The following is a 25,374-nucleotide window of genomic DNA, read 5'->3' as shown; positions in this document are numbered from 1 at the left end:
TGGGGGTATCATGTCACCCCCAGCGACACCTCGAAATTTCGCCCCGTGTCGGCGATAAATCGCCGACACTAGATACCATGCTTTCAACACACAAATATATATATATATATATATATATAGTGGCGGACCCAGGATGCAATAGTGGGGGGGCCGAAGAATGAAAGCCAGTAACCATCCTATTTGGGGTCCCACCGCTAAATTATTTTATTAAATTAAAGAATAGACCCACATATATTTTGTGGGGCCCACACATATTTGAAAAAAAATGATAAATTATTAATAATGATATTTTTTTTTGACAAAATATAGGTAAAATTAAAGCAACAATATAAAAAAAATATACACATGACTTCAACCCTAAAAAGTTAAATGCAAACTACAAATTTTTTTAGGTAAGAGATGCAAATCAATGGTAGTTAGTTACCTACTAATTATAAACATTTTATTCACAATACAAAATCAAATAACAAAAATTGTAGAAGAAATAAATAAACATAGAATATAAAATCAAATTAAAAAGAATAACAAAAGAAAAGAGAAAAAAAAGAAACAATGAATAAATTGAGAAAGAGAAAGAAACTTAATTGTGGAGTAGATTTTTTTTCAAATTTTCTTAAGCCACGCTTATAGAAGGGGAAGAGAATAAATAGGAAAAAAAGAGGATAGAGGATAGGAGATAAGAGAATAAATAGGGATTGAAGTGTTAGTTTTTAATTAGAAATAACATTTTGATTTTTAAATACCTAATAAGATTTTTTTTTTCAAAAATTTCCTTTAACCCACGTTTATAGAGAAGAGAATAAATAGGAATAAAAAATGAGAGAGAAGAGAGGGGAGAATAAATAGGGATTGATAGATTAGTTTTTTATTAGGAATAACATTTATACCCATCATTTTACTTTTTAAAATTGTTCACAATATTGGGGGGGGCCAAATAGTGACATTTCACATGTGGGAAGAAAAAAAACCGGAAAAATTAAGGGATTTGGGAGAATTGGGTAAAAATTTTAAAACGGGGGGGGGGGCGGGGCCGGCCCTTCTCGTGGGTGTGTTATTAAAAAAAAAAAAAAAAAAAAAAAAAAAAAAAAAATAAACCAACAACAATTTTTTTTCTATAAAAAACTATATAAAAAAAATAAAAAAAAAAAAAAATAAAATATTAGAATTTAATGTGGGGGGTTCGGTACGGTAACGGTAATTCGGTACGGTATGGTACGGTATTGAATTTGAAAACCTCAAACCATAACCGTACCGTACCATATTTATACGGTACGGTATGAAAACGGTATAAAATCGGTATGGAAAAACGGCACGGTTCGGTATACGGTGCGGTTTTGTTACGGTATTGTATGGGAACAATATTTATTTTTATGATTGTTCAAGTATGGAACACGCAAAAAAACACAATGTGAATTATAATAAGCATACATCAACATTGTCTTATACAACCACAGCCAGTGGCCCAGTGTAACAATTCATAACATCCTTCCCCACTGTTCAGATACAACATATTAAACCAAGACCATAAATAAGTGAAGTTGTACTTGGGAACTTGATCACAGATAGGCAACCAACCAGCATGGCTATTCCCTTTCCTACCCACATGGCAGCTATCGGTTTTTGTGTAAACTTGACCACTGCTGGTAGAACAATGAGGAGAAGAAGGAAGAAGAGATGGTAAGATCTAACCCAGCTGGTTTCCATTATAGTTTGTCTTGCTTCTCTGTTGCCCTCTTCTTCTTGTTTTGTCACATGTAATGGGTTTTTTATATGGGAACAGTTCTTGCTTTTTTTAAAGTCTAGATACGTGATGGTGGAAGAAGCCACATATGCTGATATGCAATTGCTAAAGCTGCTGAAATGCTTGAGTTGAGCAACATTGCCATGATCTCCAAAAACCCATAAAAGAGCAATCATTAAATCTATTAATTATTTTTTGTCTTTGCTTGTCAACCAAGGGAGAGGGAATTCTTCTCTCAAGACTTCCGATTCATTCACTAGATTTCTGTCTATTCCATTGCCCCTTCTGACTGAGTCTACTTCAGTTTACTTGACTACAGTCCATGTCCACGTTTTCAAACATAATAAGAAAGGGTAGTTAATAATTAATTAGATCTATAACATTTGATTAGTTACTTACCTCAAGCATTATATAATATCACTCTCTATGCTCCCAACACTGGCAGTTTTCTCTATCTTTGTGACTCTTGTCCTCTGATTTTTCAAAGTGAAGCGTGACTCTCTGAGGTAAGTTTAGGGTTTAAACTTTAAAAGGGTTAATATCTTTACGGTATATGGTATGGTAAATGGTAATCGGTAATCGGTAAAACGGTACGGTAAACGGTATTTACCGACGGTATGACACTGTTTACCGTAACCGTACCGTACCGAATTACCAAATTCGGTAACGGTAAAAACCGTACCGAATTTGAAAACGGAACGGTACGGTAAGGTTTAAACGGTTCGGTACGATACGGTTTAACGATTTTTTAACCAAATTGACACCCTTACCTCAGATACCTCAACAGGTCGATGCTCCCTATGTGAATCCAGAAGACACTCGGCCGAACAAGGAGATGGGGAGGTGCGAGATCCTTATCTCCTTTTGTGCCTTTAATTAATATAAGAATACTGCAATGCTGCCACTTGCCTGGTTGGTGAGGTCATCAATTCATCATGGTCACCAATGATAGCCAGCTTGTTCACCAAGGTAGCTAAGTAAAGCGCCCTCAAGATCAAAATTTTGACTCATTCAAAGCTTTATGACGTGGATAGATAACAATGGCGTTCATGTTATCAGTTGCAACCATAAGCTTTTAAATTACATTAAACAAATTGCAAGCTGCAACCAATAAAATAATGACAAAATATTTTGTTCCTATAGTTAAAGTGGACAAGGATTCTGGAAGAAAATATAACCACCATTACCAGAATTTCAAACAAAAAAAAATCAAGAACATGTTTTGGATTATTAGATTCTGTTTTGTACTTCCTCTTGGTGTTTGCAGTGTGAAAAAACCATTTACTCTTTCCATCTTGAAAACAAATGAACAAATGAGTCTTTCTCAGTATCTCTATAAAAATTTACAACATTCAAGTTCCCCCACTGGAATATACAATGAACAAAATAAAATAATCAAACAAATCAGCTGCTTATAGTTAAGATAAACTGACTAATTTCCTTTTTTCTCCCCTCTCAGCATAGCATTGACTCAAGAAGCATCTCATCTCTGGGTTCTTCTTTGGCTCTAGGAAATACAGGTTGTGAATGTTGTGGCTGGTTCATGTAGGAGAACATAGAGTTCCCAAAACCTGAGAATCCAAAGTTACCAGGGTTCTGTAGCATCTCTAGTGTGAATGGAGTTTGTCCTTCTGAGACTGGACCTTTTAAGCTGCTAAATCCATTGTTAATGGGTGTAGGCCTTATAGCCATTGTTGTATTGTTGTTCTTAATGCTGTTATTGTTATCAGGTGAAGGCCTATGGACAGAGTGGCTGCCGCGAGCGGCCGGCACGTCGTGGTTGTGCTTCCCTTCATAGGTTGTGATCACTGAGCTCAGATCCTGAGATGCTCTTTCCACATGCTTCCTCACTGGACATCCCAAATGTGTACATTTATAATAGCTCCTGCACACAAAGGAAGAAAACCCAGGTCAGAGTCAAATTTTGAAGTTGAAATCTCTTTATGAGAATTTAGGCTCCTATGCTTTAAAATTCATTTAATCACTTTATAGAACAAAACAGAACCTCAAAGATGAACAACAACTTTTCAAAAGTTGGGTAGAGATGGAAGGCTCAAAATATCACTTGCCTTGGGTTAGGATTCCCCTTCACTACTTTCTGCCCATATTTTCTCCATCTGTACCCATCATCAAGGATATCAATATCACTTGTAGTTTGAACAACAACCTTTGGTTCTCTCACTGTTCTGTTTCCAGGAGCCGAGATAACCTCAAAGTCACTATCCTTCTTCCTGTAAAATAAAGAACAAGTGAATCAAAGCCCATTTACGCATTTTATCGAACATGAATCGATGATCAGATAAAACTGTGAAAACTGATTAAAGTAGTTACTTACCATCTCTTGGCATCAGGTTCATCTTCATCGAATTCATCTCCACCTGATTTAGTCTGGTCTACATCTTCATCTCCTATGGAGAATGAAGAGTTTTCTGCAGTTGCTACAGAATCTGCTTGTGAAGCACTGTTTGTCAGGACTGACTGATCAGGTATTTCTGATGTTGGGGCTGCATAAGCTTGAACTGAAGAACCTGAATTTCTTCTCGTGGATAGAGGTTTTGGATGGTTATGGCTTCCCTTATAGACTATTTCAGTAATCTGTCCATCTATTGACCTCTCCACTTTCTTCTTGGTTGGGCAATTTGGGTAGGTACACTTGTAATAACTTCGGGGGTTTTCACTCCCTTTCACCTGTTTCTGTCCATACTTTCTCCAATTATACCCATCTTCTGATCTCTTCTGCTCTCTAATGGACATAGTGTTCTGAGAGTACTGATTGTACTCGGACTGAAATCCACCACTGACTTGGGTATTAGTTTGAACTGGAGCAATCTCAGGAAAGAAGCTCTGGGTTGGGGCATTTGAATCAGTTTTCTTGTTGGATTCCTGCAGATTCCACACTTGTTGCTGCCCTTTCAACGTTTCGACCTGTTTTCATCATAACCAAAATCAATCATGAGGCTCTGAGACCAAAATTAAAAGAAACCCATGGATGAAAAAGTCAAAAAACATACCATAGAAGACGATGATGTTGTAGAGGTCTGAAACTTGGAACCAGAAGACACAGAAGACCCTGTTTGGGGCTGGAAAGAGAAACTAGAATTGTTTCTCTCTTCATTTTTGACATTTTGCTGAAAGCTAACTGAGCGACTCTTCCAATTGAATCCTTGGGTAGTTAGAGTTCCTGTAGTTGGAGATGGCAGAACCTGCAACAAGGCAAGACATCAAACACAAACTAAAGAACCCATCAACCCAATACTTGTAAAATGATCAAAAAACAAATACAATTTAAGAAAGAAATCTTTAATAAACTTACAGTGGAAGAGGAAAGAAGAACTGGTGAATCCAAAAGGTCAGTAGGGCTTAACCCGGGAGGGATTGCAAAGTAAGAAGAAGGAGAAGGTGGAGGAGGAGAGAGTGGCAGAGAAGGAGGAGGTGAAGACTTGAACTTAGGAACCCCAGCACCAATTCGATCAGAGAATCCTTGACTCATGTTAATTCGTTCTCCTCCCTTCTCTGTTTTTAAGTCATCACCAGTTGATAGAAGATCAGAGAAGGAACCAGTCATGGAGTGGGTTGAAAAGGTGAAAGCTTGATGTGAATCCGCTGAGGTTAACAAACTACTTGTGGAAGAAGCCATGAGAGTGAGCAGAAAGAGGATGAGAATGATAGAAGACTTGTGCTATAAATTGGAGAAGAAACGAGGAGAGAGAAAGCTTAGCATCTTCCTGGAAAGTGAGAGAAAGCTTAGAGATGGAAAAGTTTGACCGTGGAAAATCAAATGTTGAATATTTGACCAAGAAGAAGAGGCGGCTTGGTAGATGAAATGACTGTTTTATCCTAATAATATCTCTAAAATAAAAGGATAATTAAGTAATTCCCAATGAAGGTATTCTAGAAGAATACGGCTGATGCAAGAATTAAGGGGGCTGCATTGCTCTTTCGTGAGAAGGAAGTCAAGTTGTTTGTGGCTCAGCGTGTGAGTCATCAGTGCTGAATATTCTTAATCAACGGTGGTAAAAAGCTCTCATCTCACCATAATATATGATTATCATCATTACTACAAAGGCTGTTCAGTTAGTAATGACCGGCATCCTTCTACCAAAAAAAAAAAAGTAATGACCGGCATCTCTTAACGAAGAGGATTCGATGCTTTATGGTATATTCGTCAACTAATATACAGTTTCTAATCTTAGAAAAGAAAACATGATCACTAAAGAGAGATATTCTAAATAAACGGTTGAACTGTTGAAGATTGCTAATCAGACTCACATGACTGTTTCTTGTTCCCCCAAAGTTCCACAAAATCCTGTCAAACCTCCAAGTCCCAAACAGTCTTGCCAAGATCTGTATTATCATCAATAGAAATAACTACATGAGAAAACAATTTTTTGACAATATTTTTTATGAGGTGACACTAAAAAGTTCTCCTTCTATTTCTTTCAACCCAAAAGGCAAGAAGTTTTTGTTGTCTACTTAGCATCAATATATATATCATCTCACTATGGTCATCTTGACTCTTCTTTTGTTGTGATTTAATATCAACGGATTTATTAGATATTCAACCTTTCATCATGTTTGAAGATGAAATATGAGGTGTAAAACACGAGAAATGAAGTTTATCCTATTATATGTATACTGTATAGTTAGGGAAAAAAATCTAAACGTACTTCATTAAAGGTATTTTTTTAAAATGTGTTTTTAATAAAAGTTAGAAATTGTCGAGCAGTTTAGCGAAAAATCATGTAACAGTGCAATTTATTAAAGAATTAAATTCTTTTTAATCATCATCAAAAAGTTAGAAGGACTAAAATTTGAACTCATGGTCTCCTTAGTCTTATTACATCTACATAAAATGTTACTACAATTGCTCCAGAAGTGGATCCTCAAACCTTTTTTCTCTCAGTAACTAAAAGGTGGGCTCTTGGTAAAGCCCACCTTGGTAATGATCAAAAGCCCCTCAAGGACACAAGCCATTGATGGCGGTAAAATTGGATATGAGTAAAGCATATGACAGATTGGAATGAGGTTTTCTTCAACAAACTCTAAAGGCTTATGGCTTCCTGATAAATGGATCAAATGGGTTATGTTCTGTGTTTCTTCTGTCACATATATTCCACTTATCAATGGCTCCCCTACGTCATCGATTACTCCTACAAGAGGGCTAAGACAAGGAGATCCTTTATCATCTTATCTGTATGTTCTATGTGCGAAGCTGCTGACATGCATCACTCATGGAATTACAGATTCAACAAAAGAAACTAAAAGGAGTCCAACTGAGTAGAGAGGGAGAAAAGCTATCCCACTTAGCATTTGCAAATGATTTAATCATTTTTGGCCAAGTTACAAGAAAGGAATCCAGGGTATTTGTTCAAGTCATTCAGCAATATTGTGAGCTGTCAGGCCAAGAGGTGAACATCAACAAAACAAGAGCACACTACAGTCCGAACACTTCTGCGGATGTCAAAAGAGATTTATCTGCCCATTTTCATATTTCCCCCACCTCAGCGGAAGATATCTATTTGGGGATCCCGCTATTTCCAGGTAAACTAAAGAGAAAACACTATCTCACACTCATAGATCGAGTTAATACTCGTTTACAAGGCTAGAAATCCAAATATTTGGCACCCCCTACTAAAGCAGTATTAATTCAGTCTACCCTTGCTGCTATGCCTACTCACTTTATGTCGTGCTTTCGATTGCCCAATACTACGCTAGAGGATCTGAACAAGAAAATGAGGGCTTTCTTCTGGTCAAATGGTAGCAAGCATTAAGTATATACTATTGACTAGCTCTCAATATGCCATCCAAAATATGTGGGTGGCCTAAATTTCAAAAAGCTTTTTGATTTTAACCTAGCCCTTCTGTCTCGGAAGGCATGGGAGTTACTCAACAATCCCCAATCTCTTTGGGGTCGATTGATGACTCAAAAATACTGCAAATCCACCTCCTTCTTAAAGGTTCTACCTAAGAAAACCAATTCTTGGGGTTGGAAGTCTTTACTGATGGGCCGGGATCTTCTTATAGAGGGTCTCAGATGGAAAATAGGAGATGGCCAAAACATAAACCCCTGGAGGGACAGATGGATCCCAAACACAGATTTAGATCGAGGGTGCTTCCCATTTGCTCACCACTCACCTACCACTGTGGCTCATTTCATTGATTCTCGAACTCATTCTTGGAATCGAGACTTATTGCAACAATGGTGGCCACCTGACTAGGTCAGCAAGATTCTTTCAATCCCACTCTCCATGACATTACAAGCTGATAGGTTAACATGGTTTTACACAACTTCAGGGAAATTTACAGTCAACTCAGCTTACCGACTTTCTGCAGATAAACAGTCGAGGTCTTTCTACTGCCAGCAATTACCATTACAAGGTATATGGATTAAACTATGGAAACTCCCTCTGCATCGGAGAGTCATCTACTTCCTATGGAAGGTTCTACATACAAAGCTACCAACAACCTCGTTACTGATACCCAGAGGATGTTCATGCTCCCCTTTTTGTCTCCATTGTGGTGAAGAGAATACCAATCCGAATCATATCTTCAAGGAGTGTTCTTTTGCTTGAGAGGTATGGAATGAGTTTAATTTTTCAATTATGGATTCAGATGTTAGTTTGGAGACTACAGTTTCCCAGATGATAGCCCAATGGTACTCTGGCTCGCCTATTGAAACCACTCTTGAAATCTTAACAGCGATTTGGCTATATTGGAAGGCTTATACCAGGTTAATTGATTCCTCAAAGGACCAAACTTCGGCACAGACTTACTTTCAGATATGGAAAGGCCTTCAATTTTATTGTCAATGAGAAGAGATAGCTTCCATTCATCATTGCAATCAGAACATTAAATGGGAAGCTCCTAACCATCCGAGAATCAAGATCAATGTCGATGGGTCACTCTTCCAACACAAAAATGTAGCCGGCTATGGTGGTATTGCTCGAGACTCCCACAGGCACATGCTATTTTGCTTTGGTCGGGGCCTGGTAGCTCAGGATATTCTCATAGTAGAGGCTTTAGCCATTCGTCAAGCACTCATCTGGGCGATAGACTTCAAACTAACAACCATCGAGGTAGAATCAGATAACCAAACAATCATCAACATTATACATAATCCCATCACGGATGCTCCTTGGGAGGTATTCCCAATTGTTGCTGATATTCTCAATCTCCAAGGATCTTTTGAGTCTATTTCGTTCAAACATGTGCGACGGGAAGCGAATATGGTGGCGGATTCTCTACAAAAGACAGTGCACTCACTCAGAAGCATCCTTAGTTATCAACTCTCCCCCTCCTCGTATCTTCTGCCTTCTACTGTTTGATTTGTTAGGTGTAGGTTGTAATAGAGGATTCTCCTTTCAATAAAAGCTTTTCCTTTGCACCAAAAAAAAAAAAAAAAGGTGAGATCATTCATTGATCCATCCATGTGGATGTGCAATCTCTGCAAGAGATGACACGTAAGGTACTCGTCAAAACCTCCCTCATAGAGATAGGGGTTTTGCCGATCCGAGATTTACAGTACCGGGTTCCCCGAGTCCCCTTACTTCCAAGTGACAAGACTCGTAGAGCCATCCTTTGAACGACCCTCTAGATTGTTGACACATATAGCTCTAAGAACCAACTCATATGGGGTCGACGTTTTCCATTGTCAACCACTAGAATGTGTTTAGCATGGGTTAGCTCAGCCATGATATGGAATATCAGTTTGGGAAGAAGTAGCATGATCAGAAGTTCCACTTCATTCCTTTGTGCACTAGTTAAATATTCTCAATTCCGCCATATCCCCATCTCGGTCTTGTCTCCACTTTCAAGACTTTCAACAACAATAACAATAAGCATTTTATCAACTAAATGGGGTCCGCTACATCGATTCTTGTCTTCCAATCAGCTATATTTGAGGCCTAGATACAAGGTCTAAACTATACATATCATTTCGCTCACTTCTCTTAAGGTTTTTTAAGTCTACCCTTAGCTTTTCTAATTCTTTCAATTCGGATTACATTACTTCTCCATACAAGGGCATTTACAGGCCTCCATTGAATGTGTTTGTATTACCTCAAACGACTTTCTTATAGCTTATCATTGATTAGAGCTACTCCCCGACCAACGCAGGAGTGCAAGATCGAAGATTCATTCAAAAAAGTGTGACAACAGGTGGACCAGAAGATTGACTTCCAGTATTAACTATTTTTGGTAAGTAACAAATCCACCAGTATTAACTATCCACCGGTGGAATTCGTACCAATGGTTTGGATGTCTGGGTGGATTGAAAATGGAGTTTGGTCGGACAGGAAAAAGAAAAATGGCAACTTCTCCATGTTTCCAGAAATTGTATAATACACCTAAAAGAGATACCTTATAGACTTGCTTTAAACGGATCTAACACACCGGCAAGTACACTTGTCAATTTAGTACAGTTAACATTCCACGTAATCACATTGGGAGAGAAAAAGCTGCATGGAAAAGTGCCAGGTCAGGGGTAGGGGATAACACTCCTTCAATCCGCTCTACCATGCATTCAAGGTGGTTTGTCTTATCAAATTTAAGTGGCAGATCCTCCTCCTAAATGTATAATGAAGACAGTCCGAAAGTCCAGGAAAACAGGCTTAGAATAGAGAGGCAAACATTTAAGTGAAATGACTTATTTATCCATTGGAAATACAACAATAAGAAGTGGATTGGACAGCAAGGTTCAAGGTTTGAAGTATCTATATTGTATATCGAGTTGGTCATGTGATTTTAAAAGACATTGTCTCGTATCATTCTGGTTAATATATTTTGGTGCAACGAATATATGACCTTAAAAAAAAAAAATTCAACCCTAATGGCTTGAAGGGGCTTGACTCATTGTTGGTTCAAAAACGTGATATGAGATCAAAATTCGGACCCAAGAATGAATGAGGATCAAAATATTCTAGACTTAAATTAGGGTTAAGGTTGAGTATTTCAACACGAAAATAAATAATATTTAATCATAAAAGTTTTCTTTTTAAATGTGGTATTTTGATAAATTAAAGGAAAAATTATCTCACTAAATTAACCCTTTAACATCTCATTATCTATCTCAGGATCACAACGAAAATCGCTCTAAATTGGTAAAAAGCATTGGAAAATGGGTTTTTAGCAGCTCCGCCTGATCAACTAATGTTGTGATATCAGATCCGAAGTACAAATATGATCAAATAAGATTGGCATGTTATTGGTCCATATATGTCAAAAACAATACAGGTTGGTTGAGTGGTAAGATCCATATTTCTCAGTGGACAAGGTGTGGGTTCTCGATCCTTGCGGATGGCATTTCGTTTTTAGTATTAAAAATAACACCAGTACCAAAAAAAAAGAAAAAAACCTTGGATAAATTCAAACGATTTACAAAAATTCGAAAATATATTAAAATGAATTCAACTATTATTCGTGCCTTTCAGGTATTCTTTTATCCCTTCCTGCCTTCTTTTCCATTTTGTTTTGTTCGGTCTTGCATTTGTCTGTTTCCCTCTTTTGGTAATTGGTAATTTGGCTTTTTCTTTTTTTTCCTAGGTTAAGAGAAGAACTTCCATTAGTAACGCCAAAAAATTACATTCATATGGAATGTCCTGGGGACTTCTAGGATATAATGTCTAACCACTTAACATAACTATCTTTTTGACTAAAGTTTCCATCATGCGGTGGCCGAGAAGTAATATATACTAGAGACTTTTTTACTAAGCGGTGTTGGTCATTACTAACTGAACAACCCTTCGATGGTATATCCTTGTATATTTTTTTTAGTCTCTATTAGCAAAATCGCAGGTACTTGCTAGGTCCCATATAGTATTTGGTCTTACAGAAAACTTTTGAGACAAGTCCTTTAGGATGGGTGATTTTAGGGTAGTTTCTTCCAATGTTATTGCTTTTTTTTTCCTCTCTCCTTGAAATCTTAAGTTTTGGGCATTAAGTCGAAGGTTGAACTATTGGGGCCAAATAATATACCCAGTACAAATCAAAGCAACAAAAATAACTGTTGGAAAATGTCATCATGTCACCATTGCCACATCAGCCTCAATTAGTTTTGATAATAACTAACATGAAGTACTAAATGTCTTCACGAAGTTGTGTATGTCTAGTTTAATATGAAAGCAAGTGAACTTAATCCAACTCACTCGATCCAACTCATTGGATGCTCAAGCCCAAGTCAAGACCAAGCCAAGTCATACATAAAATTTAAGTCAAGATGAGTATGAAGATTAAAGTACAAGAAGATCCAAGAACATCAACTCAAGCTCAAGCAAGAAGATTTAGCAAAATAAAACATAGGACACTTCTGTGCATAATTATATGTAATTGCACTCTGATGCGTCCAAAATCTGCTCAGCCCTTGGATCTCCACGTGATGTCCTGCAAAACGAAAGCGTCAGATGTGGCCCGACCGCTGGGGTCGGGAGTCCACCTCCGAAGGCTAAGTCAGTTGATGAACTTAATCACAAACGGCTCTGCTAGAAGCACAGAGCTAATGAATGAAGAAACGGGAAAGGTGATCTAGATAGCAGGACGCTGATAGTTTAGGTCTATCAGTATGTATCTGAACCTGAGTCTCAGATAGTATTCTCCTTGATCGATTGATCCGTCCCTCACCTTGTATAGTAGTGAGGTTTATATAGAGTGTACCTTCGAATCTCCTTCGTTGGATGCACTCGAGCCTTCTTCGGGTAGTCGTTGGATCTTATCAATAAGATCCGTTGAGCGATAGACTTCTACTAGTTCGGGCTAGTAGAGGACTCCTGAGATAACAGTTAGGTTATGCGATAGTTATCCCTTTGATGATGATTATCCGCAGCCGTCAGTTTGAGTCTGCTGTCATCAGGGTGATTACCCTAATCCATAAGTAAGATTAGGGCACGCTTGCAGCCGAATAATCTTTCTTCTTCAGCAAGCCATCTTCCGGATCCGGTTCGCTCGGGAGCGATTCGGTTTTCTCCGTCTCGACCGGGGTCGAGGGTCGGACCAAGTATGAACCCGGTCTGATCATAAACTCTCCATATCACGAGCCCCCCAGACCAAGCGTTCGGTCGATCCCGAGGGCTTGGTTTTTAACTGGGTTCGTCGTCAAGTGATGATCTCTGCGTGCTTCATTAAATGTCATATCACATTTAATGCGGTGGTCACTTTTCCTCGAGCGTTGTGAGTGTAAGGCCACATGTCTTTGTTGCAGTTGATCTGTCGTGGCTCACGTCATCCAAGCGACGGTTTCCTAACGCCTATTTCGGATTCGTGAGTTCAAACTTTCAAAACGTCTTTGAATCTTGATCGTCGATTTTGAATCAATCTCGATCGTTCAGATTCCCGAACACTCGTGCGGGAGTTTTAAAAGCGGTTCGTTGTCTTCGTAGGTTTCATTCTTCCTGTCTGGAATTTGAACCTTTGTCGTCTCGCTTCGCGCCTTCCCGCTCTCAAGCTTCCGTCTCACTTGAATCGGTAAGTTTCTTGGTCTTTTCTTTGTAGTTTATCGAAACGAGTAATGGCGGACGATAGGGCTTCTTTAGTACCCCATGTTGGTGATAGCGGTGATGCTTTTGCTTCTCTCCCGCTCCCGAACGATCGGATAGTGATAACAAAACCCTAACCGTCCTCTCGCGAGGAGTTCGCTGAAGTTTCTCAAAAAGGTTTTGAAAGAAAAACCGAAACTTCTCCTGTCCTTGTCGAGTCTGGATCTTCCAAGATCGTTGACTCCTCTAGGCAACCTCAAACCTCCGGGTCCAATGGTGGGCCTGGCTCTGTTCCTTCCATTAATAATGGAGAAACCCTTCTTTCCGCTGTCCAAGATTTTGACCTTCCTTCCTCATATCAGGTTAGGGCTCCCCACCCTGATGAGAGGGTTGATTCATCCCTTTCGGGTGAATTTTCTCTGTACATAGATGCACTGGAAAGCGGGGTTCGCTTTCCCTTTTTTAATCCTTTATTTTCCGCAGTTTTGAATCACTGGAACATTTGTCCCGGAATGCTCCTCCCCAATAGCTGGCGTCTCATCGTCGGCTTCTTGGGTTTGTGTTTTGAGCTTGGCATCACGCCATCTCTTTCTCTTTTTGTACATTTTCATGTTCTTTCTATCTCCCATCCTCCTGGATGGGTCTTTCTTTCCAAATGCAATAAGGTTGAACTTGATTGGAGGGGCAGCATCCTTATCAAAGGAACTTGCCCTTCTAACCACAAAAGATGGCGCGAACGATACTTTTTCTGTCGAGCGCCTCCATTAGATCTTAACTTCCCGACCACCTGGAGGAGGTTTACTTCTTCGTCCGAAAGTAACCGGGGTCTTCCCTTATCCAAAGAAGACGAGGTGGCCATCAGGAAGATCAAATCCATTCCATGGTATCAAGAGATACATGGATATGAAATGGAGTATAACTCCATCCTTCAGTACTGGGGCTTGGCTCATTGTGAGCTTCTAACCATCATCCTTTGATTTGACTGAAGTGATATGTCTTGAATTCGATTCTTGTCCTTCTTCTTTGCAAGTGCCTCCCCGAACGAACCCCGAAAGCCTGCGGGTGAAGGCCGCTAGGGCCGTTGTGACAGCCGAGCAACGATCGCCCGGGGTCTTAATCTGCAGATCAAGAGGCTTCTCTTCCCTCTCCCGACCCCTCTTACGGGGGTATCGGGAATATCGGGCCTGTAGCTGATGCTTCGGGTAAAGGGAAGAAACCAATGGTGGAGAGGGCTAATGTCTCCTCCTCCGTCCGAACCAAGAGGAGGCATGACACAATTGATGCTCCCTCCAATAAAAAATCCAAAGCTTCGACGGATGGTGAGGAAGTCTTCCTCCCCCAGTGGACCCTGAAGATGACCGACGGGGTCACTCGGGATCCCGAGAAAGCTGCAGAGTGGAGCTCTCTCGGTCTTGCTCCTTCGATCGCCGGGAGTTTGAAGCCCTGGATGACATCTCCCTTGTTAGTCAATCTACAAGGTAACGGTCTTCTTGCTTACTTATGTTTTCATAATTTCTTATGACTTCTTCTGATATCTTCCGTCTTCCCGGGAATGCTTGTGTTGAGCTTTTATCAACACATGGAAGCATTGAGCCGTGTTGGTCGCACCAGACTCCTTGCCGCAAACTTGTGAAGAGAAATTGGCCAAGGCCAATTACGAAATAGACCAGTGACTGCAGCTACCGTGGAGCTGCAGAAAAAGCATGAGGAAAAAGTGATCTCCCTCAAGGAAGCTCTTGAAGCTTCGAGAATTCGTGTCTCTGCTGCCGAGCGCGAGGCCAGGAAGCAAAAGGCAGCTGCCACGTTGTTTGGTGACAGCCTTGAAATCAAGAGTAGGGAGCTCGAAGAACATCTGAAGTTGGCAATCCCTAGCAAGCCTGAGCATATAAAGCCAAACCTTCGGAAGGAGTGCATCCGGAAATACCTGGACAGCGTACCTTTCTCCGAATTGCTAGGTTTCTACAACATTCAGGCTTATCGCATGGGGCAGAACAACGTTTGGGAGCAGATCCTTGGAACGATCCCTGACTTCGACACTGCTCCTTTTCGTGAGGTATGCCACCCGGAGGTCTTCGGGAAAGTTGGTATGGATCTCCCAGACTGGGCCCAGGGAGTAGATGATCATTTTCCAGCTGACCCTCAATATGAGGCATATCTAGATGACGAGCCGGCACTTCCAGAGGAGAAATCACAAGCCGAGTCTCAAGTTGTTGCTGTAGAGGGTTCAGCCGATGCCACTCTTGAGGAAGGCTCTTCTCATGGTCCTGAGAAAAGTCATCCCGACCAGGGTCCCTCGGGCAACAATGAAGAAAAGGCTTAGGGTGTTGTTCCTTTGTAAAGATGTACCCTCAATTTAATGAATAGACATTTCTTTATTCATGTTGGCCTCAAAATTTCCCCGTCTCTTGCCGAAGTATTGCCTTGAATATCAAAGTATTAATGATAAAACTTATCACTTAACTCTTCCTTCCTCGCCGAATAATGATCTTGTAGAAATATTGTGAAGATGCGTTTCGGGAAGATGCGTTAATCTTCCCCACTACTTCATTTATTGCAAAGTCCGCACGTTTCCCTTCTCGCGAAGTTCAAACGTTTTCCGCTTTTGTATACCATTCACTGTTTCCAATGAATCGGAAATACATCCATTATTTTAATGGCAGTGCGACGATTGGAGGTTTCTCTGCATCAGGTGCTCGCTTCCACATGTTTCCATGTGGCATCCCTTCGACCGTTGATCTTGCTTTTTGCGGATTTCGAAGCGTCGTTTCGATCTGGGTCGTCGGTTGTCCTTAGCCTTCAACCGTCGTCTTATACCTGAGGCTATTTAAAGCCTTCGTGGGTACTCTCCATCTATCCTGACTTCTGCAAGATAGATTTGCTAAAGTGCCAAAGCAACCTTTCGTCCTTCAGCCTGCCTCCGTATTCCTCGTACTTCAACGACAGCTCTATCCATTTCTGAACAAGTGAGTTTTTTGATTTCTCATCTCTTTCCCCTCTTCCCCCCGAAGTAAACTACACAGTAGTTATACTTGGGGTTTAGTTTGTTGGTCTGTCAGATGCTTTAGAAAACTAGGGTTTCCCCATTGTTGCTGTCGTTTATTTCTGTATCGATACGGCTTTTTTTTTTTTTTTTTTTTGTATAGTGGCTCCCAAGATCAACCCAGACTTTATCAGAGCAAAATCTCGTAAGAATAGCGTTCCGTCGGTGGTGATTGGGGCCAGTGCGGTGGTTTCAGCTAGTGAATCCTCCAAGCGTAAGGCGAGCGCTGGCGGTGAATCTTCAAGTCGATTTCTGCAGCTTCTGTTGATGCCGTCCCTGCGCCTCCTTTGCCCGAAGTGACCGCTCGTCTTTCCCAGGAAGATCTTGATCACTCCGTTGCCGATGGTGCTGCCGGCAATCCTGCTGGTGAGCCTGTTGGTGTGCCTGTCGGTGCACCCCCGAAGGAGACTCTTCGGGTATCTGAGGCAACTATGTTGGCGTCTGATGAAGGTGTGGTCCCAGCAGGTGCTGCTCCTATTTCTAACTCTAGTGCTTGTTTGGCATCCTCCTCCTCTCCTTCGAGTTGGAGGATTTTGCCACCGGGGAAGCGCCATCGGGTGACAAGTGATGAAGCTCAGCCTTTGCTTGATGTAGTTCATCCTTCTCATCCTTCGCCTGAATTAGTGTCAAACGAGTTTGACAGAGCGTTGGAATGGTGTACTGCTGCTCGAATGACTTCTGAGAACGCAGTTCTTTCCAAACTTCTAGATGAAGTCTTTACGAAGTCACTGGTGATGTAAGTCTTTCTTCATTATCCTCCGATTTTGAAAAATTACTTTTCTGCTCCTCGCTAACTCGAAAGTTGTTTTGCAGGAGTCTTGCTTTGGTAACTTCCACAACCAAGTGGAAGCGGTTACTAGACTCAGTAGGTTGAGCAATGAAGTTTCTAGACTTCGGGAAATCTCTGAAGCTAAAGATGTTGAGATTGCTCGCCTTCGGAATCTAGCTTAGGAGGTAGCAGGAGAAAAGAATTCGATGATTGGTCGTCTTCGGTCGGACTTGGATGATGCCAGGGAGAAGATCCGGCGACTGGAGCGGACAGTTGGAAAGTCGGGAGCTAAAGGATCCGAAACGTTACCCGAAAGGCAAAGCTGTCGTTCCTTTGCCCGAATCCCTTCCAACCGATGTTCGCAGAGCCTGCGTCTTCAAGTATTTACACAGTAAGCCTTTTGTTGATATGCTGAATGCTTATAACTTGCAGGCGTATCGGGATGGTGAGAACGAAGTATGGGAATCAATATTAAGGAAAGATCCTCATTTTGATACGACTCCCTACAGGTCTTGTTTGCCATCCTGAAGTATTTACCGACCCGGGTATTCCTCCTCCCGACTGGACCAAGGATAAGATTGATCCTCCACCTTCCGATCCAGATATTATGCAATATCTGGAAGATTCTCCTGTTTATTCTCCGCTGGAAGAAGTCAATTATGACGAGCTTGTGCCGAATGCGAGTTTGGTCGAGGACCATTCTTCTCCTGGACAAGCTGGGCAAAGAGTATGAAATTGCGGAGGATTTTCTGAATATCGAAATATTTTTGTAATCCTCATTTCTTCTCTTCTTTTCCTTGACTCCTCACCAATGGTTGACTCATATGTTTGTTCTAGCAAAGTCGCGTCGATCTTGTATAACTTGTTAATGAGTCACTGTAATGACTTTCTTCTTTGATCAAAGATTGTATTCAGCTCTTGTAATTGTTTTGATACTTGGCCTCTTTGGATCTTCCCGAAGAAATAAGAAATTACTTTATCTTGAACTTTGCTAGCCACTTGAATCGCCGTTGCATTAGGTCTTAGTTGTCTGAAACAATGCCTTTACTTAAGGATTTCCGGAGAAATACAATAAGTCTGAGAAGGAACTCACTCGGGTTTTAAACCGATGCCTTATACTTAAGGATTTCCGGAGAAATACAATAAGTCTGAGAAGGAACTCACTCGGGTTTTAAACCGATGCCTTATACTTAAGGATAATTCAAAAATTCAATAAGTCTCGAAGGAACTCACTCGGGTATTAAACCGACGCCTTGCAAAAGGAACTCACTCGGATTTTCATCCGATGCCCCGACTTAAGAAAGTTCGAAAGATTTTCCATAAGTGTTGAAGTGTTGAAGGACCCACACGAATTTTCTTCCGATGCCTTATAGTTGGATCTTGTTCTTGAATGTGGTGTATGATGCCCCTCAATCAAAAGATAGTTTGTTGAAAACCAAAAATTGCATTGATTGAGTTGAAAATGATTACATCACGAACAAAATTGAAATCATCTTCAAGGATAAAACTTTTTGAGATGCCTAGCATTCCACGAACGATCCAATTCTTTCTGAGAATCAATGTTCTTCAGCTTGTAAGCTCCTGAACCGACCGGTTTCACAACCATATAAGGTCCTTCCCAGGAAGGGTCCAACTTTCTTTGGTGACGCGAGTCGGAAGCTAGGGTGTTTCTCAACACCAAATCTCCAGCTAAGTACCGACGATTCTTCACTCGAGTATTATAATGAGACGCTATCCTTCTTTGATAATGTTGAGTTCGTGCTATTGCCTTTGCCCGAACTTCGTCCAACAAATCAAGACTATCAAGCAGTCCTTGTTCATTTGCTTTTTCCTCGAACTCACGATCCCGTAACGTCCCCGCCATTATCTCCACAGTGCCAATGCTTCGGATCCATATGCCAACCTGAATGGAGTTTCTCCCTGTAGGTGTTCGAACCGTAGTTCTATAAGCCCACAAGTACATTATGTAGTTCTTCGACCCAAGAAGCTTTGTCAGCTTCGAGTCTTCTCTTTATTCCTTCCAGTAGCGTTCGGTTAGTAACCTCTACCTAGCCATTGCTTTGGGGGTATGCCACTGAGGACATACGATGCTCGATCATATATGTTCCACGAATTGTTCAAATTGTGGACGATCGAACCGAGTACCATGGTCGGTGACAATTATCTTTGGAATCCCAAAGCGATATATGATTGATTCAAGCACAAATTTCTCCACTTTTTTCTCGGTAATTGTCGCCGATTGTGCGGCTTCTACCCATTTTGTGAAGTAATCAATTGCTACTATCAGATATTCCCGTCCGCCCGATGCCTTGGTGAATTTGCCCATGATATCAATTCCCCACATTGCAAAGGGAATAGGATTTAGAATTAAAGTCATAATTTCCGCCGGGCGCTTCGATACTGTAGCATGAATTTGACAGTTACTACATCGACGAACGTAGTCCATAGCAGCTTCTTGGATCTTAGGCCAATATAACCCTAGTCTTAGAATTTTGTGGGCCAAGGCTCTGCCACCCATGTGAGCGCCACAAATTCCTTCATGAACCTCAGCCAAAGCTGATTTTGCTCCTAAGGGGCCTATACATCTCATAAGGGGTCTAGCATAAGATCTTTTGTATAGTCTCCCATTCTGAATGACAAATCCAGCTGATCGAATCTTGATCAACCTTGCTTCTACTGGATCCTCAGGTAACTTGTCATCTCTCAGATATTCGATTATTGGATCCATCCAACAACGTTCTGCTTCAATATAAGAAATTTCTTTCTCATGATAACTTGGAAAAGTTACCTCTTCAATGTAGATCGAAGGGTCTAGATTCTTTTCCTTGGCATTGGCTAGTCGGGATAGCTCATCTGCCACTGAATTTTCATTCCTCGAAATCTAAGATATCTTCAAATTCCGGAATTGGTTCTGAAATGCCTGCACTATCTCCCGATATTTTTGCAAGCGTGGTTCTTTAATGCCATACTCCCCCGGACTTGGTTGACTATAAGCTGAGAGTCACTATAAATAGTAACATCTGCAATAGCTAATGCCTTTGACAACCGAAGTCCTGCTATCAGGGCCTCATACTCCGCTTCGTTATTACTTGCATCAAATGCGAATCTCAAAGCATATCGAATAATAAATCCTGCTGGACTTTTTAATAAAATTCCCGTGCCTGCTCCATCTTTATTACTCGAACCATCGACATATACCTCCCAAGTGGTTGGTATAATGGGATCCTCAATGGTGGGTTCCCTGGTGCAGTAGTTTCTACTACAAAGTCGGCTAATGCACGAGCCTTGATTGCGAGTCCTGGGCTTAAAGCTCACTTGAAACTCACTTAGCTCAACCGACCAGGATACCATCCTTCCGGACAAATCGGGTTTGTTAAGAACTTTACTAAGAGGAAAAGTTGTAAATACCTCAATTGGATGAGCCTGAAAATATGGCCTTAGCTTCTTGGCGGCCATCATGAGAGCCAGAGCCTGCTTCTCAATCTGCGAATATCTCGTCTCCGCATCCAGCAACACGTGGCTTACATAGTAAATCGGCCCACTTGTTTCTTATCTTTCTCCCGAACAAGTCTTGCACCGACCGCGGAAAGGGATGTCGCTAGATATAGCTGTAATATTTCCCCCTTCTCCGGCACCGGACAGGATCGGTGGTTGTCCAAGTGCTTCTTTTAACTCCTCGAAAGCTTTACGGCACTCTTGATCCACTTTGCTTCCTTCTTGCCCTTCAGGTCTTTAAGTGCCTTGAAGAAAGGCAAACATTTCTCTCCGGGCTTGGAGATAAATCGATTTAAGGCAGCAACTCTCCCTGTCAAACATTGTACATCCCGAACGGTTTTGGGAGCCTCCATATCAATCAGAGCTTGTATTTTGGCAGTATTTTCCTCAATTCCCCTCTGTGATACCATGAAACCCAAGAATTTGCCCGAGGAGACTCCAAAGGCACATTTTTCGGGGTTCAACTTCATTTGATGTTTCCTCGATCTTGAGAAAACCTCGATCAAATCTGCAATGTGATTTGCTTTTGTAAAGCTTTTCACCAAGCATGTCGTCAACATATGCTTCAACGTTCTTTCCTATCAGCTCTTTGAAAATCTTGTTGACAGCCCTCTGATATGTTGCTCCTGCATTCTTTAGGCCAAAAGGCATGACCTTGTAATAATAGCTTTCACGATCAGTCATAAAAGCCGTATACTTCTCATCCTCCTTATTCATAAGGATCTGATTATACCCCGAGTAGGCATCCATGAAACTTAAAGTTTCATACCTGCGATAGCATCTATCAAGAGGTCAATCCGAGGCAACGGGTAGCAATCTTTTGGGCAAGCTTTGTTTAGATCCGTGTAGTCCGTACACATCCTCCACTTCCCATTCGCCTTTTTCACCATCACCACGTTGGCCAACCAAGTTGGGCACTCGATTGGTTCTATGAAACCAGAATTCTTAAGTTTTTCAACTTCGTTCCGAACGGCTTCATACTTTTCAATAGAAAAATTTCTTCTTTTACGTATCCCCTGGTTTCGCTTTAGGGTCTATCCGAGTTTGTGCTCTGCAATGGCCGGATCGATCCCGGCATGTCCTCGGCAGACCATGCGAATACATCATTATCTGTTGAAGAAATAACTTCAATTCATCTTTAAACTCTTCCAGCTGTTCAGACCCGACATAAGTAATCTTTTTCGCATCCTTGGTACACAGCTGGATTTGCACCAGTTTCTCCACTGGTTCGGGCCTTTGCATCTCTGTCTCTTCCTGATCATCTCGAACTTCTATGGGGAGGGCAGTAACCTTCTTCGGGCCCTCCTTGTATTTTAAATAGGCAACATAACACTGCCGAGAGATCTTCGGTCGGAGGAAACTTGACCGATTCCCATATCGGTCGGGAATTTTATCTTCAGGTGCTTTGTCGAAACAATAGCACCTATCTTGGATAAAGATGGTCGCCCGAGAATCATATTATAGGCTGGTAGTTCTCGAACCACCAGAAAATTGATTCGGACAGTTGTTTCTTTGGGAAAACTTCCAATGGAAAGATCCAACTGAACCGATCCTTCCGCTCTGCGAGATGACCCCGCAAAGCCATATAGGTGTGTAGATGAAGGTTTCAACAAATCTTGATCCACCTTCAATTTTTGATACACTTCGTAAGAAATTAGGTCAGCTGCAGACCCTATATCAATCAATACTCTATGCACTTCCCGCCGTGCAATCTCTACCTTGATGACTATAGCATCATCATGAGGTAAACAAACATCTCTTTCGTCTTCCTCGCTAAAGGTGATAGAATCTTCACCATTCAGCTTCTTCCGCTTCTGCGCCTCTCCGGCTCCAACAAATTTGGATTTGGTTTTTAAACTCCGGAATGATTCGGGCTATGGACCCCCGAAGATGGTAAGGATCGGTGACCGAGTAGCAGCTTCAATCACCTCCTTGCCTTTTTTGGACTTCGGGGCCTCCTTCGATCGTTCTGAACTAACCGAACGATTCCTTTTAGGGGCAGCCGCACGTGGCCCGCATGGCTCCTCCCTTCTCCTGCTAACAAAACTGGACAGATGTCCCCGAGATATCAATCTCTCAATATCCGCCTTCGGATGACGACGAGTCATTAGTGTAATGACCATAGTCCTTGTGGAATCGGCAATACTTTTCCCGATCCTGTTGCTCTCCCGAGTTTCAAAAGAATTTTAGGCGGCCACTTCAAAATATTTTTTCTTTTGAGGATATTCAAAATATCGGCCCGAGGAGCATTCAATGGAGTGTACTCACTTCTTCCGGGGGATCTTTGGCGCCAAGGTTGGGATCTTCCAACCCGATCACGAACATTCTTCTTTGGCTTCGCTTCTCGCTCGGGAGCCTTTTGTTCCTTATTGGAGACTTTATTATCTCCTTGGCGCGCATCTAGAATCTCCATGACTTCAGCACCTTCGGCATCTCTGTACCAACTCAGCATAAGTCGTGGGTATATCCTGTAGTAATAACTCCGGGAGTTTCCGATTTGTGAGTCCTATGAATAGAGCGGTTACGGCTACTGTTCATCCAAGTTTTCTATCTCCATCGTCACTTTGTTGAATCTTTTCGAAACTCTCGATCGATTCGTTCTTTCCCTGTTTGACGATAAACAAGGTTTCTTCCGTTTTCTTGACCTGTATCCCACTCTGGAATCGCCCTATGAATTGTCGTGCCAATTCGTCAAAGTTTACGATCCTTCCCAAGGGGAGGTTAGAAAACCACCTTTGTGCCGCTCCAGTTAGAGATGAACCAAAAACCCTACATAAAATTTCATCGAATTACCAGAAACGCCATGGTCTGTTGGTAATAGCCGATGTGAGCTGTTGGATCTCCGGAGCCATCGAATGTTGAGAAGGTAGGCAAACGGAAGTTATGGGGAAATCGATATCCCGCAATTGGCTCAGCAAAAGGAGTTTTCCGAATGACCGAGTAAATATCCTCGATTATTCTTCCCTTAGCCAATTGCCCTAACTTCTCATTGATGTTGGCCAATTCCGACCAATGCGGGTCGGGTGATCTTCAACAATACGATCACGACCTCGATTAACACGATCATCACGTGCTACTCGATCATCACGAATAGCCCGTCCTTCACGAACGTTTCTCTCGTCACGAACCGCTCGATCATCACGAACGGTTCTTCGATAGTGGGTGAGTGAGTTCTTACCCCGATATCCAACCTTGTATTTGAATCAGTTGTACTCTCTTGCGGTCTGTCGAACTGATCGCCTCGCCTTGGTTCATCATCAATCCTTCGAAGTCCTCGGTCTCCTTCACTGAAATTCTGATCAACATTCCGGTCTTTAGCCATTCTTTGGTCACGTGGCAATGCACGTCTCCCTGAATCGTGTTGATCGGGTTCTTGTGGTAAAACCACTCGTCCGGTGAGCAAGCGGAGTGCTTGGCTCACCTCCAAGAGTTGAATCTTTACCTGATCCAATTGATCTTGGATTGTATCAGGAGGAAGATTACGTCCTCCCTGGCCTTTATCCACTTCAATAGGATTTTGGCTTTCCTGGGGAATATCCTGGATTATTCACCCCGGGTATCCGAACACCGGAATTGCGTTGTGCAGCGGCTGCTGCGGCTGCTGATCTAGTCACCATGGCTTTTTCAAGTCTTTCCCACAGACTGCGCCAAATGATGCGTCCAAAATCTGCTCAGCCCTTGGATCTCCACGTGATGTCCTGCAAAACGAAAGCGTCAGATGTGGCCCGACCGCTGGGGTCGGGAGTCCACCTCCGAAGGCTAAGTCGGTTGATGAACTTAATCACAAACGGCTCTGCTAGAAGCACACGAGCTAATGAATGAAGAAACGGGAAAGGTGATCTAGATAGCGGGGACTGATAGTTTAGGTCTATCGGTATGTATCGAACTCGAGTCTCAGATAGTATTCTCCTTGATCGATTGATCCGTCCCTCACCTTGTATAGTAGTGAGGTTTTTATAGAGTGTACCTTCGAATCTCCTTCGTTGGATGCACTCGAGCCTTCTTCGGGTAGTCGTTGGATCTTATCAATAAGATCCGTTGAGCGATAGACTTCTACTAGTTCGGGCTAGTAGAGGACTCCTGAGATAACCGTTAGGTTATGCGATATTTATCCCTTTGATGATGATTATCCGCAGCCGTCAGTTTGAGTCTGTTGTCATCAGGGTGATTACCCTAATCCATAAGTAAGATTAGGGCACGCTTGCAGCCGAATAATCTTTCTTCTTCAGCAAGCCATCTTCCGGATCCGGTTCGCTCGGGAGCAATTCGGTTTTCTCCGTCTCGACCGGGGTCGAGGGTCGGACCAGGTATGAACCCGGTCTGATCATAAACTCTCCATATCACACTCATTTGCATTAAAATCATTTGCATCATGTTATTAGATTGAATTAGAAGATGTTAGGAGTATGTTTGCAAATATAGGGTTGGTTAGGAGGCCTTAAATACCCTTGAAGTCCCAACTTATGTTTCTATGCTATAGTTGGATGTTTGTCTGGCACCAGACAGATGTCCGTCAGGTCATAGAAGCCTAAACTGAAATTTTGTTTGACCAAGCAAACGTTTGTTTGGTTCCGGCAGCCTAGACGGATTTTTCATTTGACCAAACGGACGTCCGTCTGTTTAAAATTGCCTTAATGGCTATACTTTTTAATGCACATTTTTCATATGGATGTCATGGAATAAAATTTTATAGAAATTTATATCCGTTGGGAGGTTGGGCTAAACAATTGAATACCATCTTTATAAGCCCAACTAACCCTATTAATGAGCTTCTATGTTTCCAATTGAGTTATTGTTTCCCAATTACTCTCAAGTTCTCAATTTTGTCAAGATTGACTCACGATTACCTTTCATTCTTTCACAC

General features: G+C 41.7%; 1 protein-coding gene across 1 annotated transcript; it reads right to left on the bottom strand.

Annotated features, from left to right (window-relative positions):
- Positions 1–3,047: 3,047 nt before the first annotated feature.
- Positions 3,048–5,412, bottom strand: LOC149022471 (putative WRKY transcription factor 26). The gene is made up of 5 exons (XM_089150553.1): positions 5,055–5,412; positions 4,753–4,944; positions 4,077–4,666; positions 3,811–3,972; positions 3,048–3,626 (listed from the first exon to the last, which is right to left on the bottom strand). Exons 1-5 carry the CDS (start codon positions 5,376–5,378, stop codon positions 3,197–3,199), a joined length of 1,698 nt encoding a protein of 565 aa, XP_089006679.1. The 5' UTR covers positions 5,379–5,412; the 3' UTR covers positions 3,048–3,196.
- Between the last annotated feature and the right edge of the window lie 19,962 nt (positions 5,413–25,374).

The sequence above is a fragment of the Hakea prostrata genome, chromosome 3, assembly GCF_041222555.1.
Source record: "Hakea prostrata isolate BN-2017 chromosome 3, UWA_Hpros_2, whole genome shotgun sequence".
Classification (NCBI taxonomy): Eukaryota; Viridiplantae; Streptophyta; class Magnoliopsida; order Proteales; family Proteaceae; genus Hakea; species Hakea prostrata.
Note: the sequence above shows the minus strand (reverse complement) of the source record. Positions and strands in the feature narration are given on the sequence as shown.

Bases quoted from the DNA above. Each gene is read 5' to 3' on its own strand.
- LOC149022471 (XM_089150553.1), bottom strand. From the start codon at position 5,378: ATGGCTTCTTCCACAAGTAGTTTGTTAACCTCAGCGGATTCACATCAA. The intron at 4,945-5,054 runs GTAAGTTTATTA...GCCTTGTTGCAG, and splicing joins TTCTTCTTTCCTCTTCCACT to GTTCTGCCATCTCCAACTAC. The intron at 3,973-4,076 runs GTAAGTAACTAC...TTTATTTTACAG, and splicing joins GAACCTGATGCCAAGAGATG to GAAGAAGGATAGTGACTTTG.